Source organism: Zalophus californianus, chromosome 1 (assembly GCF_009762305.2).
Source record: "Zalophus californianus isolate mZalCal1 chromosome 1, mZalCal1.pri.v2, whole genome shotgun sequence".
Classification (NCBI taxonomy): domain Eukaryota; kingdom Metazoa; phylum Chordata; class Mammalia; order Carnivora; family Otariidae; genus Zalophus; species Zalophus californianus.
The window spans coordinates 123,571,049-123,590,611 of NC_045595.1; the positions used below are offsets into that span (position 1 = coordinate 123,571,049).

Here is a 19,563-nt window from a genome sequence, read left to right on the forward strand (position 1 = left end):
AGCCCAGCCTCCGGAATTCTGTACAACTACCCTTCTTGCTACACTGTAGCATTTGGCACAGCCTCAATACCTCCTTGCTCAAATTCTGGCCTTGGTGGGAAGATCCGGTGTCCTGACTTACTGTAATGACTGTGACCATTCCTTCCACAGTCTCCTTTCTCCTTTACTCTCGCCTTCATTTCTGCTCTCAAGTATCACACTCTAAATTCCTCTCTGTCCCTCTGTGCACTACCAGGACCTTCTACTCACAGCCATTCTGACTGTTCCCTACATGGGGTCCCTAGCCACCAGCTCAGCATCTAGAACATCACTGATTGCACAAATGAACAAATCAACCCGTCCATCAGTCATCACGTCTCTATTTAGTTTTCACCTGTCTCCCAAGCTCCTGCTCTGTTATTACAGCCACAAGCTGCACATTATTGTTCAGTTCTCAGAGTCTAAATGAAACACTCCATCTTAACTCTCCTTCCACATAGCAAGCTGCTTCATTCTGACTACCGTATTTATTTTAAGGATGTAACGATCCCTGTATAAAAACTTTTATTTCCTCAAGACTAAGATTTCTGCAAGAGCCTCCCTTCGGCCCTCTTCAATTCTTTTTACAATGCTACCAGCTCAATTTTCTAAAACACTAGTTTGATCATGTCATCCATCTAATCAATAATGTTTATTGGCTCCACATTGCCTTCAGAAGTTGAGAGACAGAGGGAGACAGAGAGAGAGAGACAAAAGGAAAGAAAAAGAGGAAGGAAAGAGAGAGCGCAAGAGAATATTATCTAGGCTTTATTTTGACTATTTTTTTTCTTTTCTTTTAAATAAACTTTCTTCTTTTTGGCCCCACCTCGCACACCAGTTTTATTCCAAGCTGTTCCTCGGGGCTGCTTTTTAGATACATTTTCTCCTCCTAAATTCTGACATACTCCATCTAGCCCCTTGACTAGCCAAAGGATAATACAAGCCCTTCGCTATATATTAAGAGACTTTTAAAAGTCTAGTCTGTATCAACCTGTCCAATCTTACTCCCCACAAATGCCCGCCAAAAACCCATTTTCTCCCTTCAGATGGTCTCTCCACCCCTCCAACAAGCCTTATACACCACTGTTCTCACAGTTCCCTGCCTGGTTGTTTTCTCCTCCAGCTTCTCTTTGTATCTTGTACTACGTGTTCATCAATGCCACGCTCAAATCCTGAACTGCCCCAGAAGCCGTATACACCCAACCCGACCAAGAGTGGCTTGCAGCATTCCAGTCCTAGAATGTACTGTACTTGTCACTCCTATGCCGCTGATAACACTGGTTCTCAACGTGGGACCCTGGAACCAACAACAGTATCACTTCGTTGAAATACAAATGCTTACGTGTGCCACCGCTCATGGCCCCCCAGCCCTACTGAATTAGAATCTCTAGAAGCTGAGTACAGCAATCTGTGACTTAACAAACTCTCCAGGAAAGGCTAATGCACACTGAAGTTTGAGAACCATTGACGTTTTATAATAAAATTTATCATAAAATTTATCTTGCCAACCAAACAATATGCAAAATGCCAAGAGCAGTATCTAATGCATAGCGGTCCATCCAGAAACTTGAGTTTTGTGACACTGTTCTCAGTAATGGCATCGCATTAAATATCAAGTGAATTTTGCCCCCAGCCCCTAATTTTGAGGGAAAAAAATCATGAGAAACAACGAAAGTACTCTAATTTTTAATATGAACCAGGAAAAAAATTAATATCGTTTTAACCAAAAGTTTAAGCTTTTTAATATTAGCACAAAATTAAATGCTTTTATCTAATGCTAAATAATTTAATATGCAGTAAATAAAGAGACTCTTCTATTTCCTTTATAGTTCAGCTTTGGAAAAATAGTTCTGAAGTTTTGAGGTCTTACCTTAATCATGAATACAGGAGAAGGCACCTAAATAAAAATCCCTGCAACAAGATGAGACCTTAGTTTTAAACAATTTGTATGTTACAGAAGATGACAAGTCAAACCAAGTCAAGTTAGACATTCAGGTTTAATATTCTGCTTTCAGGAAATTCAGTAATAATGAGACACACTTAGGTCCAGCCTACTTGTTTCCACTCTGTAGACCGAAACATTTAAGAAAGAATTCATTAAAAGGCCCAAAATGAAACATTTTTTGTCCTGGATATAAAGGAAATAATTATTAACACTAAAAATGCCATGGGATAGTATAATATGTTCCATTTATTCCCTATATTGATGAACGTTTTTCATGTTTAATGTGAAAAGGATACAGTGGTAGCTATGCCAGGTCCTAGCATATTTTTGTATACTGAGCCTCTTTGGAGTTTTATTGCCAAAATGTCCAGGGTTCCATACCAGTACGTTCCTTTTAATATAATTATTTTTAAAAACAGAAAGACTGGAAAAGACTATGCCAAAACAGTAAAAGGAGTTACCTCTGGTACCACATAATTTTTTTACTTCTTGGTTTTTTTTTTTTTTAAGATTTTATTTATTTATTTGACAGAGAGACACAGTGAGAGAGGGAACACAAGCAGGGGGAGTGGGAGAGGGGGAAGCAGGCTTCCCGCTGAGGAGGGAGCCTGATGTGGGGCTCGATCCCAGGACCCCGGGATCATGACCTGAGCCGAAGGCAGATGCTTAACGACTGAGCCACCCAGGCGCCGCCTTCTTGTTTCGTAATAATCAATTTTTTTTTCAATGAGCATATATTAACTTTCAAAATCTGGAAGAAAAAAGTTTTAAGGACACATTTTTGTTTTATGTAAGAAACAGTACAATAGTTCATTTCTTCATTTAGGAGAAGTGTGTGTGTGTGTGTGTGTGTGTGTGTGTGTGTGTGTGTGTTTCACATCTCATTTAACACAAAAACTCTATGAGGTAAAATCATTATTCACATTTTGCGGATAAGAAAACTGAGTCACAGAGAAATCAAATACATTGTACATAGGACTCAAACGTGCAAAATGACGTTAAAGCTTACTAGAGTCACCCATCGGGAAGCTGCCATCCAGGCTGAAACTTCCACCTTGCCTTTTGGCAAATCCCAAGACTGGTTCATTCCTTCCTTTTGAGAATGTAGAAACAGAAACAGAACAGCAAAAACAACAGATCTGTAACATTGGGTCATTATCCCATTTCTCTTATTCTACACTATGTCCTGATAACTCAAAAGGAAACCTACAAAACATTACACATAGAAATTTGAGAATGCACCTTCATGGTGTCCTCAAAAGGGGGAAACTTCAAGAGGAGATGGCTTCCTTAAGACTGAAACAAATAGCAAAAAGGGAAGAAAAGACTGAGGGAGGGACAGAAATGAGAAAACACACACACACACACACACACACACACACACACACACACACACAGAAGCCCAAAATCTCACTGCAAAAGCAGAGGCAGTAAAGAACAAGAACTGGTACTGTGGAAAACAATATCTCTACTGTGAAAGACAAACAGGAAACACTCTACCAGAAGCAATTTAAAGGACAGATATAAAAATAAAGACAGGAAAGGTGACATATAAGGACCATAGGGGACAGAGATCCAAATCAAGGACACAGATATTTCACAGGATGAAATTCAATAGGAAGGAATACAATTAATAAAAATAGTAAGGGTAAATAAACATATGTGGACTAAAACCAGCTTCCAGGAGCAAAAGTACACTGAGATCTAAGCAAAATAACTGAAAACAGATCCCACCTGCGCCCAAAAAAGTAATTTCTATTTTTTTCAAAACTCATATAACTAACCAGGCAGAAAATGAGGTTAACAACAAAGTAATATCAAACTAGCCCCAAACCTCTCTTTCACAATATTAAACACCACAAGCCAATGAACCATCCACAAAATTTGGTGAGGAAAGGGTGGTGATAAAGTAACTGTATTCCCCAATTATTGTTCACGAAAAAAGGCAAAAGAAAAATTTGAAGCTAGGCAAGAACTCATAAATTATGACAAATACATAATAGTCATAAAAAAGTAAAGTATATATTCCAGCTATTTGAAAGATAAATCAAAAATAGAGAACTCAAAAATATAGTAAGAGCAAAAAACAACGAATTTAGTATAACCAATTTAATGCTAAACACAAAAGGTATCCCTGAAAAACAATGTATTATTTTTAATACCTTCAAATTTGAATTTAACATTTAATCTTTTATAAAATAAGTATATAATATTAAATTGAGATCAGATAACATAACATATATATATATCCAAGCTATAATGTCAGATTGAATTAAACACTGGAAAGAGCAGGAGAAGCATGGGATCAAGGTAGGGATATAAAGTTTCACTCTTTGTTACGCAACAGGGACATTAAAGGCTCCCATTTTACTATTAATTTGCATAATTTGAGAACTACAGGCTTAAATACATATTTAAATTGCATTTTTGAAAAAATTCTATATAGAAAAACAAAAGAAACACTAAGGAAGAGGGGACTTTAAAAAAGAGAGACAATCAAACATATCATAAGTATAAGTAATCAATAAACTCTCCCTCTGAAAGAAAACCGTAAGACTGGGTCCAAAAATAAAATCTTATTCACAATATATACTTTTATGAAATCCTAAAACTAATCAAATCCTAAAACCTAAAATTAATACACTGTCAAATATGTCTCATTTAAAAACAAACAAAACAAAATCATACCATGTATATGCTTTCTTACAGCAAAAATACATCTAGACAAAGTCTAGAAATTAAAAGAAAATAAAAAATATCAAGCAAGCACAAAGAAACACTCTTAAAAAAACAAAAATAATTTCTTCATGATAAGCACTGAGTAATGTATAGAATTGTTGAATCACTATTTGGACAACTGAAACATACGTTAACTATACTGGAATTCAAATTAAAAATGCAATTAAAAATAATAATAATTTCTAAGAAAAGCCATTATTGGGACAGTGTGTTTCTATATTCATAAAAATTATAATCTACTATGAATTTGTAACCCTTAAAACTTTTGTATAACAAATAATACAATTAGACATATAACACACGTGAATGACAGAAACGCAAATCATACCAGGAGACTAGAAAGCTATTTTTGTCTGGTCATTCTTCCAGATGAAATTTAGAATCATTTTGTAAAATCCTAAAACAAATTCCTGCTTGATATTTTTATTGGAATCCCATGTTAACATACAAAGAATAGACACCTTTACACTACTAAGTTTTCCTACCTAGGAACACAGGATATCTTTGCATTTACTCAAGTCCTCAGTATATCCTTTGTTAAGATTTAAATTTTCCTTCAAATAAGTCCTACAGAGATCTTGTTAAGTTCTTTCCTAGATATTTTATAATTTTTGTTATCACTGTAAAGGTATCATTTTTCAAATACATTTTCTAATTGGTTATTTTGGTTCACTAATAAGAATGCTATTGGTTTGGGTATACTTATTTTATATCCAGCTATACTGCTAAATTATTATTGCTCTATTTTTTTTCAACTGATTCTCCTAAGTTTAAGTTATCATCTGTAAATAATGAAAACATCACTGTCATCCTAATACTGATAATTCTTGTTTCTTCAGTCTTGTCTTATCTCAGTGGCTAAAAGTTCCAGAATAGTATATATTATTATTGGTCCTTATCTTAACCCTGACATCTTTGTGTGACACCTGTTTAAAAGGAATATACCAGACAGTCCCTGACTTACGATGATTTGACTTACGATTTTTCTACTTTAAGATGGTGTAAAAGCAATATGCATTCAGTAGAAACCATACTTAGAATTTGCATTTTGATATCTTCCTGGGCTATCAATACACAATACAAAGCTCTCTCGTGATGCTGGGCAGGGGCAGCAAGCGGTAGCTCCCATACAATCATGAGGGTAAGCAACCAATATACTTACAAACTTTCCGTACCTATACAACCAGTCTGTTTTTCATTTTCAGTACAGTATTCAATCAATTACATGAGATATTCAATACTTTATTATAAAATGGGCTTTGCATTAGATGATTTTGTCCAACTATAGGCTAACATAAGTGTTCGGAGCATGGTTAAGGTAGGCTAGGCTAAACTATGATGTTCGGCAGTGTATTTTTGACATAGGCTATTTCCAACTCACAATGAGTTTATTGGGACATAACTCCATCGTAAGTCGAGAAAGATCTGTGTGTCACTTAAGATGTTTACAAGTGCAAATAAAAGAATACACAACTACAGTGGCTTAAACAATGAGGAAATTGTTAGCTAACATAATATGAAATCTGGAGTCAGGACAGTTCTAGGGTTGATTAATTCAGCTGCTCAACAACAATGTAGGGATCTAAGTCAGTTTTTCTGTGATTCTCCAGGCTTTCCCTTCATGATTGTGAGATGGCTCCAGCAATTCTAAGTATCATGGTCTTCTATACAATATCCAAGGCCAGAAGAGGAAAAGTCTCATTTTTAAAAACTCACTTGTAAAAGTGAGGATATCCTTCCCACAAACCCCGCTGACTCCTTCATCAGCCCAGTTGTGTCACATGACTTACCCAAACTCATCAACAAAAGGAATGGAATCCAATCCTTAATCTAGTCCACCTTCTCCATGCTGGGGCCAAGGAGGTGGGGGGCTGGGGTTCACTTCCTCTGAGAATGTGGGAGGGGTAAATGTCAATGCAAATTTAGAGCACTGATTTCAAGAAAGGAGATGGGAATGGCTGATAGGTAGTTAACCAACAGTATCACCACAAGAGAATCTCTGGTGTTTGAAGAGTAGGGATGAAGTGAGCTGTTGGTTTTAGACACATTCTCTATCAAGTTAAGAAAGGATCTCTTCATTCTTAATTTAATAAAGAACAGTTGGAAGGGGGCACCGGCTGGCTCAGTCAGTAGAGCAGGCAACTCTTGATCTCAGGGTCATGAATTCAAGCCCCACATTGGGTGCAGAGCTTACTTTAAAAAAAAAAAAATAGAATAGAGGCGCCTGGGTGGCTCAGTCAGTTAAGTATCAACTCCTGATTTTGGCTCAGGTTGTGATCTCAGGGTTGTGAGATCAAGCCCCACGTCGGGCTCAGCGCTGGGCATGGACTGCTTAAGATTCTCTCTCTCCCTCTCTTTCTGTCCACCCCCCTCCCCAGCCGATAAATAAATAAATAAATAAATAAATAAATAAAGTTTTAAAAAAAGAATAGTTGGGTTTTTTTTTTTTTGGAGGGAGGGTAAATCAAGAATGATAGCTAAATTTTACCAATGCCTTTTGACTGTCGAAATGATTCCAGAGTTAACATCCTTTGGCCTACTAATGTGTTGTATTGTATTAATAGATTTCCCAAGACGGAAACAAAAGTGCTTAAAGGGCATTTTCTGTGTTTTCAGTTCCATATGATTTGCAATATTTAGGCTTCCTCATACAAAGCAGGACACATACACTGTTGCTTATTAATAAACAACACTTCATATATATATTTCCCCTCTCCCCAGATCCCATGTCAAAAAGATTCAAGAGGGAAAGACTAGAGTTAGGGGGTGGCAGGCAGGAGAAAAAGAGATAACAATCCAGGCATGGAGTAATTCAGCTTGGTCTGGGGTAAGGACGGCAGGGCAGGAGAGATGCAAAGGCTACTTCTAAGAAGAAACTCACACTTCATCCACACCAGTATTTGGCACCAATGGCACCTCCCAACACGGAACCAGTGAAAATTGCTCTAAGGTATTTCAGCCCGCTCACCATCTTGGTCCACTCCCCCCACCTCCCTCTCCCCTACACAGCTGGCCATCCACCCCCGAGCTCCTACCAAACATCTGTTTTTATGTCTGTCTCTACCACTACCTTTGGAGCTCCTTGAAGGCAATGCTGGTGTTGAACGTGTTGAAAATTATATCATGCATTTGCAATATGGCAAGCGCTGTCCTAAGTACCTTACATAAAAGATGTTTAATTCCTGCAATAACCCCACTCGTCTTACTATTATCTCCACTTTACAGGCGTGGAAAAAAACTAAAGAATTTACACAACTTGGGGCGCCTGGGTGGCTCAGTCGTTAAACGTCTGCCTTCAGCTCAGGTCCTGATCCCAGGGTCCTGGGATCGAGCCCCGCATCGGGCTCTCTGCTCCGCGGGAAGCCTGCTTCTCCCTCTCCCACTTTCTCTGCTTGTGTTCCCTCTCTCACTATCTCTCTCTCTGTCAAATAAATAAATAAAATCTTTAAAAAATTAAAAATAAAAAATAAAGGATTTACGTAACTTGCCCCAAGTTGCAAAGCTTTTAAGCTGTAGCGCCAGAGCCCAAATGCAAAATCTGACCCCTAAGGTAACCTCTAAGCCACTTTGCTTCCTATAACTCTGAAAATAAATGAGATAAGCCACAAGCTCACAATGAGTCTCAATTATGTCATGATCACCTCCCATATAGGTTACTCTCTGCGGAACTGCCAAAAATGTTCTGGCTGACTTCACTGCCAAGGTGTCATCTGGAGAATCCTAACCAGACGCCAGAGGCCATCATCATTCATTTTCACTCCCTGATTTTAGGACGGCCGAGAACAGGTGGAAGATTTGAACATTTCAGCACAAATCCACACCGGAATAGGCAGCGTGTCCACCTCTCCACCCTCTTCCGGGTCCTCATCCAGAGCCCTCGGCACATTGCCCCCCCAGCTCGCCAAGAATCTCAACACACCTCAAGAAAGAACGAAATCAAGTACGACTGTATCCCTGCCCATTCCCCTCTCCTTTTATTACCACCCCAAAGCCTAAAAAAGCTTGGAATCTATTAATTCTATGTTTACAGCAGGAATTTCTATTCGTTATTACCTGGGAAAGGAAGAGTCAATTTAATACCCTTGATTTCAAAGATTCTATCCAACGAAGCCGGAGCCCATTACAGTCATATCAGCTAATTACTGGAAAGTGCAACAGTCTGCATTTGTAAAAGAAAAAGGTATCCAAGCTTAGCAGGCCCTACCCAGTAGAGAACATAGAAACACGATGATGGCCTTTGTCATTGAATTGCATGTTCAGAGCTGATGGAAAAAGCTCCCCCTTCACCTTGCTCTGTTCCCAGAACGCCAGTTAACTGCCATGGGCCTTATTCCCCTATAGCTATAAGAAAAGAACCACAAGAGCCAGTGAGCACTCACTAAAGCTAATCAATATTTAGAAGCTGAAAATAAAGCAAAGAAATAGACAAGTGTCCACACAGGCAGAGAAAAGGGACTTTTTCCTTGTGCCCCCAAGACTCAGTTCTAGGCTAATTCCTGTGACTGTTTCTGAGATGCTCTGGGATTTAAAGCTGCACGAGATACTCAAGCACACCTTAATCTCTGAGGAATAGCTGAGACCAACCCAGCACGTGCAGAACTCTTTCCCACAGCAGTCAGGGAGGCGAGAGGGAGTCTGCGGCCAAGGTCGGCCTCATCACTCCCAACTTCTATTAGGTAACTGAAATCCATGTATCATCTGCTGCCACACCAAGAGGCAATCCTCGAACTTCATCTGATGCCTCTGGATAAGGGAAAGAGGATCTTTCTTTACATACACCTCACAAAAATAAGCTTAGAAGGTTCCAGCTGACTTCATTCGACAGATATGAGTGCCTACAATGTGCCATAAACGACAGGTGCCAAGGAAATCCAGGGGATTGATAACGAGCCCTTTGGCTAGTTAGCCATCTGCACCATGATGTAACATAATGTCCTTTACCCTGCCTTCCTGCTAGTCACTGGGGAAGCTGCCCCACAGGCAGTGCCTTTTAGAGTCCACGGAACAAAAGTGCGAATACACTGCTGTATGTTCGCAGCGACTTGTCAACAATAAAAATTCACCCGTGTCTCAATTTACTGAGCCTGGGTTTATAAGGAGGTTTATGGTCTGCTCTGTTAATGAGCCACTTTAACAACTGAGGGGAGATAGAAAAGCAATAATTAAAGGCCATTTTGCCATCTCAGAGCCCCTTTCTGCTTCTTGCCGTTAAAGTTCGTAGGACCCTGGAAGATTTCTAATCGTGCCGACATGAAGTCCCACAGTTGCCCGGGACATGGGTTTTTCAATTTCTCAGGAGTCACTACACTTTGATTTCCCAATATCACAATCCCTCCTCTTAAAGGCTGAAAACACACTAAACTGATAGCCAGTCTCCCATCCATTCAGTGCACTGTGGGGCTGCAGGATCCAAACAAGGTAGCTCCAGGAATGTACCTCACTCTGAATTATGTGTTAGGCATTCTATAAAACTCAGATGTAAACCAGACACTATTCTTGTCCATAAGAAGTTTATAATTTAAAGACACTAATGATTCTATGGGTAAATAATTCTAGAACAAGACACCGCTGCAGGTAACACTAAGTATGAACAGAACAAGGCAGGAGAACAAAGTAGAGATTAATGTTAGTAAGGTAGAGGGGTGTCTTACTAACAGGGGTATTGTAGACGGATCAGGGTCACAGAAATAAGAGTGGGTGAATTTAACAAGACCTGTCCAACCACCACTCACTCATGGTGGGATCAGCATTCTGACCTGAGCAGGGCACAGACCTAAAGATCAGGGTTAACCCCAGTCTCATACCAGCCACAGAAGGTCAATTTCTGATCAAATTTTCAGACTCCCAAGTCCCTCCAAAATCAGGAACACACTGCCTTGGAGAGCAGTCGTTCCACCACTTAAAAGGTATTACCGCTATATATTGAGAAAACAGGAAGTCGCAAAAGCACAATGCTCACATTTCATACTTTTCAAATCAGGCCAGCCTGGGTTCAAAGCCAGGCTCCATCATTTCCCACAAGTCACTTAACCTAAGCCTCAGTTTGCACATCTGTAAAATTAGAATAATAGTACAGATCACAGGGGAGCCTGGGTGGCTCAGTCGGTTAAGCGTCTGCCTTTGGCATGGGTCATGATCCCGGGGTCCTGAGATTGAGCCCCACATCGGGCTCCCTGCTCAGCGGGGAGCCTGCTTTTCCCTCTCCCTTTGCCCCTCCCCCCGCTAGTTCTCTCCCTCTCAAATAAATAAATAAAATCTTAAAAAAAATAGTACATATCACAACATTTGACTGTGTTAATAAGACAAGACTTTTAAAATAAGTAGCCCACGGCTTCACACATGGCAAGTGGTCACAGAGGATATTAGCTATTAATATTGGCATTATTATTATTATTAAATAAATTATATTCCAGAACAGTGTCAGGTGCATCTATGTGTCGGTGTGACCTGAGACTCGGCATCTGACCACATCGTGTTCTGGGAACGATAAGGCTGAGGACCAGATCTCTGCCCTAACCAAGGGCAGCATGAACCAGCAGCCTGTGCTGCCTTCCTTCCAGCTCCTCCCTCAGCACCTGGCACAAGCAGACCCCAAAAAGGAAACATGGATTCAGTCTCCACTGGTTTCAGGAACATTATACCCTGTACCCCAGCTGCTCAGAGGGAAGGTCATACTCTCCCAGCCTCCCAACCTCACTGGGGCACACAGGACAAAACTGCTCCTTATAGTTTTCCAGTGCATAATTTGACAGGTCTATAGCTTTTCTCTGCCTCTTTTTTTTATAATATCCAAGACCACGTGAGCCTGGAGGATGACCTCAGCGATCACTGGCTCTGAGCCCCCACCCAATTCTGTTACTTCTGCTAAGTTCCCAAGCCCCATCCCCTCCCCACATTTCCCATAGCGTGCCCTTGCGGCTATAGTGACTCTTGCAATATCCAGCAACTTGTCCCTCCACAAGCGATGACCCTTTCAGTCCTCAGCTGTCACCCCCAGAGCTCAGCTCTTCTGCTCCCACCAAGTTGGAGAATTCCTTTTGTCAAGTGATCATAGCTCCGTTTGGCATCTCGTCTTCCTCAAATCTCTCTGCAGATACCCAATGTCATTGAACTTGATGAAGAGCGGCAGAAGACGTGTCTAATTCCTCTGAGTGAAATTACAGGGTTGGTGGAGCAAAGGTGGGGCTTGGGGTTCCCCAAGCAGCAGGAGTAACAGCACGCACTTTTGCATCTTGTAGCCAGACTGTATCTTGTGTTTGCCAGGGCAAGGCATCCAGGGCCCCGGCGGTGTGCCTAGCTCTCAGAAGGTGTTTCAGAGAGGAACAGGAGGCTGCAGCCTGCTAGGCGGATGTCAGCAGCGTCAGTTTCTTAAAATGCAGAACACATACATCCCAATTATGTGTGGGTCACAGAGTTGCAGATTTGTGGGCCCCAGGATGGATTACTGAACTAGAATTTGCGAACTAAATAAATTCCCTCTAGGTGAAGTATGCAGTCTTATGAACTAAGCCAGAGTAGAGAACTTCAACCTTGTAGTGCCCTTCCCCTGTAAGAAATACATTCTACACTGCAACTTAATACACATGTATATACGATATATGCACAGTAATTTTTTTTAAAGCCAATCGCAACCCATTAAACTCACTCCCACAACTTGTTACACTCTGAAAGACTCTGGAGAGGGAGGAGGGTGGAAATTGCTGGTATTGTAAAAAAGTAGGGAATAGTTAGGCCATCAAAGGCATTGCTAAATTAAGGAGTTTAGCCTTATGCTGTAAGTCATGAGAAGTCATTCATTCCATTAAAAAATAGAGGCAGATCAACAAAATACAGGTCCCGCCCTGTGGAAATTAGAGTTTCCTCTGGGGGCGGGGGTAGTGGTAGGGGAGAAGACAAATGAATTGTCTGTGAACAACAGGGATTGGAGAAGACTTCTAGGCAGGGGGAACAGCATACAGAACAGCAGAAGGGTGAGCAGAAACATTGAGAGAATGGAAAGCAGTTCAGTAAGAAATGGTTTCAGACTGGAATAGCTATTCTAGTCCTTTATCTGGGAAGGAAATTACTATGATGATGTTTATAAAATAGGAGACATCCTTCAGAATACGAGATGACATGAAGGTAAGTACAAGGCAGAAGACTGGACCAGACTTCCCATCTCTCAAGGTCTTGAAGAGATGGTCTTCCTAGAAATACCAGAGCAGCCTGACTCATGGTGGTACAGCTGTGAAGCAACGTCTCAGACACTTGATATTTTAACAGGTGTACTGAGGTGTAATTTACATACCATAAAATTCACCCATGTCACCACCATCCAATTGTGGAACATATTCCATCGCCTCAAAAAGATCCCACATGCCTACGTGCAATCACTCTCTGTTTTCATTACCAGCCCTAGCCAACCACTAATCCACTTTCTATCTCTACAGATTTGCCTTTTTGGACATTTCATATAAATAGAATCATACAGCATGTGATCTTTTGCGCTGGCTTCTTTCACTTAGCCTAGCATCCGCATTGTAGCATGCATCAGCACTTCATTCTTCCTTACTGTGGGATGGTATCCCATTGTACTCCACCTTATTTTGTTTACCTCTTCATCAGTGGATAGACACTTGAATTGTCTCCACTTTTGGCTATGATGAACATTCAGGTTACAAGTTTTGCCTGGACATATGTTTGCATGTCTCTTGGGGAGATATTCAGAAGTGAAATTGCTGAGTCATAGAGTAAACTTATATTTAACTTTTTCAGAAACAGCCGAAGTGTTTTCCAAAGTGGCTTAACCATTTTATAATCCCACCAGCAAAGTATGAGAGTTCCAGGGTATCCACATTCTCGGGGCTATTTTAAAATGAGATTTACATTTATGATGGCATGAAGCATAGTCTGAATATAGTTTTTAACTAGCCGTTCTGGGAACCATGAGGTTCACATGGCCTCAAAATTTATTCATATTCCAAATTTCACTGAAAGTTAGAAAAGAAATGATCAGAGATGTTCATTTGAACCATGCTTGAAATCCCTTAGCATTGACATGCAATATCAAACAAATGATCACAGAAAATTTGACCAAACTATTTGTCAAAGCAGAGTTATCAAGGAACCAAGCATGGCAAATGAGAATGGGCCTTGCACATTAAACAGAGTCTCCGCAGGGACAAAATCTTAATTGTGAATCCCGCAAACAAGCAGCAACTTAGAGAAGGCAGGGACCCAGAAAGAAGGTTAGGGAACTACTGCTTTAAATCTGATGCAACTTGCCTTGGATCAGGTGATAAGCTACCAAGCAGAGACCCTGCTTTCAGAAAAGAAAAGAAACAGACCTGGCCCCTAGGGGACAAAGGATACTCGCAGTAATGCTCCTGCTGCTTTGTAAACCCCAAGTACCTTTTACAAACACACTCACAAATTAAAGGAGGGGGTGGGCACCCAGAGAACCAGCAAGAGCTTTGGTTCAGAGACCAGAGGGACACCACGCTCTCAAACCCCTGCCATTTACATTTTTCCAATCTAGAAAACAAACCCGTTATCTGGGGCTGGGATCTCTGCGCCTCTCACATTTTACTTTAAGTGTCATAGATAGTTCACTGAATGTGTATAATGCCCTCTCTTCACAGACAGGCTTCCTCCTTGGGAGGGACCCTTTTTCTTCCTAGGGATGAAGACCTATGAGGACCTATGCTAATTACCCGCTAGCACTCTTTCTGGGGCCATCAGCTAAGTGGGAGATTTAGGTACCCAGCTGGTCAGGTTCCAAGAGATTTCCCCTGCTAATTTTCAGTCACTCAAGGAAAACAAAGGAGTAAGATTGAGTTACCATGATTTTAAAGAAACAGTGTTCCTCTTCCCCTTCTCTCTCAGCTCCCCTCCCCGGCCCCCACCCTTCCCCCTATCAAAATATGTAAACTTCTGTATTTCACACTTTTACATCTGTTCTTCTCCCAAAATAAAAGCTGTTTATATTCAAGAAATTATGACTACAATACCAGTGCGAGTTACATCTTTAAAATACTCACCGACAGAACATACATATTATTCTGACCGAAGTGTGTGCAATGTTCTTTCCCTGAGTAGCATCCGGGTATTAAGTTCCAGGGGAGCTCGGTAGGGCTTTTGTTTATTCGCATGAAAAGAAAACCCTGTTCTCTCTGACTGGTGCTAGAGCTACCAGTTTTAAAAAAAGAAAACAGAGGGGTGCCCGTTTAGGAATAGCAAACACTTGGCTTTGACCTTATCACCTTATCAACCATACTTGAGTAGGACACCAGCACCAGAACCATCCGAGCTCAGTTTGTGGCCTCTAAAAGAGTCAGTCTTATGAGTTCAACTGGAAAACGGCAGCACTCCAAAACTCAGAGGGCCCTCTCACCCATGCAGATGGTTGCAGGGGAACCATGTCAAATTCAGAGTTTCCTGGGCCTAAACTACCACCACCAAAGGAAACAAAGCTTCCCAAACTTGGTCCCAGGAAGAACTCTTTGAATGACACAGTCACTGGAGAGTAACCCCATATAGAGAGTCACGAACATTCCTGAGTAAAATGCTTGCACAGTTCGATGATACTTTAATGATATTAGGACCTCTTCTGAGAAAGTTGGATCTGTCCCCAGAGCTGCAATATTACAAAAAACTGTATCATCTTTAACTAGGTATTTCTTATATCCAGGCTAATGATGACTACCTCACATCTCTTTTCCCTTTAAAATAGGCCTTCTAAGAGGGGGGTCTGTGAATTCAATTTTTTAAAGGCATCTTCCCAGCAGTAAGTATGAAATTTTGATACATACTCATTATCGAGTTGTATACAAAGTTACCTTAACAACCCCAAATAAAAAACCACCCAATATAAGCGGTGTGTTTATCTAAGACCTAAAGATTAAAATAACAACACCGGACATCTTGGTAGCTAGGTAAAAGGTGTTTATAGATTGTTGTTACAAGAAAAGTCAGATCCTTTAGCCTGCTGCCTAGATTCCAAAAGTCCATTTCATTTTTTGTTTCACAAAATACACAACTCAAAGATTTCAGGCTTCAAACAAAAGCAGAGCTGAAAGTGCTGTGAATATGGATTCCCTTTTCAGCTTCTAGGCAAATACCAGCATCTCCTGGGCTTCAAACTGAATCCCTACAGGTCCATAGGGAAAAACAGGAAATTAGCACTAAACAGATGCATCTTCCTGGTCATGGGGGTGGGGTTTCTGCCCCCTGAATTAAACTTGCTAAAAAAAAAAAAAAAAAAATGGCAACACAAAAAACAGTCCAGGATTATCAGTTGAAAGTGTTGACTTTTGCAGTTCAAGTATCCCCTTTCTTACAAACAACTCAAATGCATATATTAGTGTGAAATTTTAAATTCCGTATTCCTGAAAGTATGTGCCTTCCACAATTTGAAGCCATACGCCTTGTGAAAAAGTTCCAGTTACCTTATATAAATAAATCACTATTTTCTACTCTGCAACATTTTCAGGCATACTCAAATTTCTGTGGATATGCTGTGTTTTCTAAAACAACCTGTATTTAGTAAGTCATTCTTACAATTATTTCTTTAACATATGCTTCTCCCCATTCATTAGGCACCAAGATCCATGAGGACAGTGTTCACGGGTGTCTCCTTCACCAAATCCTCAGTAGCTAGCACAATGCTAGCCACACAGTAGATGCTCCATTAATATTTGTTGAATGAATGAATGAACCAGCATGAAAGAAACGAGAAAAAAAGAAAGCTGTATTTTAAAAATTTAGGCCAGTGATTCCAAACCTCAGAAGTACACCAAAATTACCTGGAGGGCTTCCTAATGCACAGGTTACTGGATCCCATCGCCAGTTTCTGATTCAGTAGGTCAGAGAAGCAGGACCTAAGAGGTGAGCGTGAAGGTACTGCTCCAGGGATCTCACTTTGAGAATGACTGTCTAGGCAGTTAACCTGTCAACCAGCTCTTAGAAAAATCACAATGCACAGGATAACATTTACTAAAAATCTGCCAACTGCAGACTTCTCCACTTCCTACTGAGTAAGCCACGCAGGTCCTTGCTCCAAACTCTATCGAAATTGCCAACACAGGACATACGTGCAAGGGGACGGTACACAGACACATGTCCAAAACAGCAAGAAGTCATTAGTACAGTCGAACTAAAGATGTTTCATTTCTCCAGTGCATTTCTTTATGATGTATCCTACTGTGCGGTTTAATCTATTTTTCTCAGATGGAAATTACTAAACCGCAATGCATAGCCGTTCTTTCTTGCACAACCCCACTTCATTTCACTTACTAATGGGAGTTTCATCTGAGGCCAGGACATGAAATGTAGCAAAGAGGCCCATTTTAAAGCTTACTGATGTTGTTTATATTTTAGTGTCTGTAAGGACCCGAGCAATGATCAACACTCAGTCCTTAATGATCAGAAAGTAAGCAGAGGCATTAATAAGGTACAGATTTAATCTAAACCTGTCACCAGGTTTAACAAAAGGATACACAAAACCAATCTAACAGAATCCCAAGCTCTAACTCTGATCATTGCATAAGTTTTTAAAGAATAGCTAGCATTAACTTTCAAATGTATACGTTTCTCATGACCCTGTTCTGAATTTAAGTGCATTTATATCCAGATTATAACCAGAGAGGGTATTTAATTAGATAATCTTTGCAAATACTTTGAAGATACTAAGTGCTCTATAAATGCTAAATATTATTATTATTATTTAAATATAGCTTGCAATTACTGCTTACAACCTATTCCACCCACCACACTGCTATAATTTGATTACAGGCAGCTAAAAAAAAATTAAAAAACAAACAAACAAACCCTAGAAGTAGAAATGATGAAACAATGTCCATGTGAAGTTCTGGATTTCTACCCTAGGCATAAATAATTTATAGGCATTTTAAATGGCAGGTTAAGGTATAAAATCAAATAAAGCAAGGCAGTTGGTCTCTGGTCTCCACAAAACTGACGACCCCAAAGGTGTGTCAATTTTAATAGTTTCTTACCTATAAACCTGGTGGAGAACAGATTGTGTTCCAAAATGCAAGGCCCTTTACCCTTCTGGTTACCAGTTGCATCTTCCATTTTCTCCACTGTAGTCTTAAAATATCCATAATCATCTCAAAGAAGGTACAACTTGAGATTTTGACTTTAATAATTATCTGACAGATAAAGGCTTGAGCATGGCCCCTGTTATAACATTATCTTCTGGCTCCTCTTGCTAGCTTCTGCAACAGTCGCACATTCGGTGGTCTCTAGTTCTTAAAAAATGGAAACCTTTGAGCCTGATTCCACATGTCTTCCAAACACACCTGTCGAGTGATTTTCCAAAGAGAATGACAGATTGAAGGTAAACATGCCTGATACCCAGTGTACAAGGAAATCCCTGCTAATCCCCAAACGGTTCACATTTTATGGTTTTACATTTTTAAGGCAAGAAAAAGAATAATTAACATATTCTAAACTGACCGTGGTTATTTAAAAAACAAAATCACAAGGAAATAACACTCAAACACCATAAGCTCATCAGAGAGAGCTTGTGCCCCAAAGAAAGGCTTCTGGGAAATCTAAACTTGAGGGAGATAATACATCAGATAATTCTGATGTCCTGACAAGGTCTACTGGGCAAATAATGGCCGTGTGAGTCACTATTGGCAGTGACTTTGGGGCAGGTCAGTTGTAAGCACAGCCATTTCGTAGCTCTATGACTTTTGGTAAATGAACTGATTTTTCTAAGCCTCATGTGTTCCCCTATAAATCGTAGACACCTCCCTCACAGGAAATTTAGAGGAAATCTGACAGTATCAAGAGCCTTAGAGGTCATTTACATACTTTTATCATAAACTGCACTTCTAAGAAGTTATTCTAAGGACACAGAGATGTATACAAAGACTATGTATGTTTATTGACCCACTATTTGTAAGACTTGAGAAGTTGGAAATAAGCAAAAGCTTCACCAGGAGGAATTGGTTAAACATAGTATGAGTCATCCCCACAATAAAATGCTAAGCAGTCATTAAAAACATGTGACTAGAAATTTGAACCCTGACTGAATACCTGAAGAAATTTTAAATTACATACTAATTTCGAAGCCTGATAATAGTATTGTGGTTATGTATTTTTAAGAGTGTTTATCTTTTAGAGCTGCATACTGGAATATTTACAAATGAAATGATACAATGCTTGAAAATAATATGGGGGAGGAAGCGGATGGAGGTGTGGATAAAACAAGACTGGGCATGAATGGATCACTGTTAAGTTGGGGGCTCATTCTATTATTTCTGTCTATTTTACATATCAGTTTTATTCAGATTAAATTCACACTCTATAAAATTCACCCTTTTGAAGTGAACAAGTGATTTTTAGTATGTTCAGAGCTGAGCAACCATCACCACTGCCTAATTTTAAGAAATTAGCAGTCATTTTCCACTTCCCCTCAAGCTCTAGAAACCACTAATCCCCTTTTCTTCTCTATAGATTTGCCTATTTGGGGCATTTCATATAAATGGAATCCTGTAACATATGGCCTTCTGTGTGCAGCTTCTTTCACCTAGGATAATGTTCATCCATCTTATAGCATGTATCAGCACTTCCTTTTATTGATGAATAATATTCCATGGTATGGATATACTACATTCCATTTGTTCACTCATAAATTGGTGGACATTTGGGTTGTTTCCACTTTTTGGCGAGGATGAACGATAATGCTACGAGCATTTGTGGACAAGTTTTTGGTTGGATATATGTTTTCAGTTCTCTTGGGTATATACCTAGGAGTGGAATTGCTGGGTCACGTGGTAACTCTGTTATTTAACATTTTGAGGAACTGCCAACGTATTTTACAAAGTGGATGTACCACTTGACATTACCACCAG

General features: G+C 39.9%; 1 protein-coding gene across 7 annotated transcripts in view; it reads right to left on the bottom strand.

Annotated features, from left to right (window-relative positions):
- The window catches only part of TNIK (TRAF2 and NCK interacting kinase), a 380,205-nt gene that overhangs the window by 352,348 nt on the left and 8,294 nt on the right, over positions 1-19,563 (bottom strand). The window contains exon 2 of one of the 7 annotated variants that reach the window (XM_027583489.2): positions 1,889-1,929. The exons of 4 other annotated variants lie outside the window; for them this stretch is intronic. In XM_027583489.2, coding sequence (XP_027439290.1) covers positions 1,889-1,897 — 9 coding nt within the window. In that variant the 5' untranslated portion in view covers positions 1,898-1,929. Of the gene's footprint in view, positions 1-1,888; positions 1,930-14,721; positions 14,806-17,694; positions 17,714-19,563 lie in introns of those variants that run through there. 2 more of the 7 variants (XM_027583493.2, XM_027583488.2) reach the window with 2 other exon arrangements.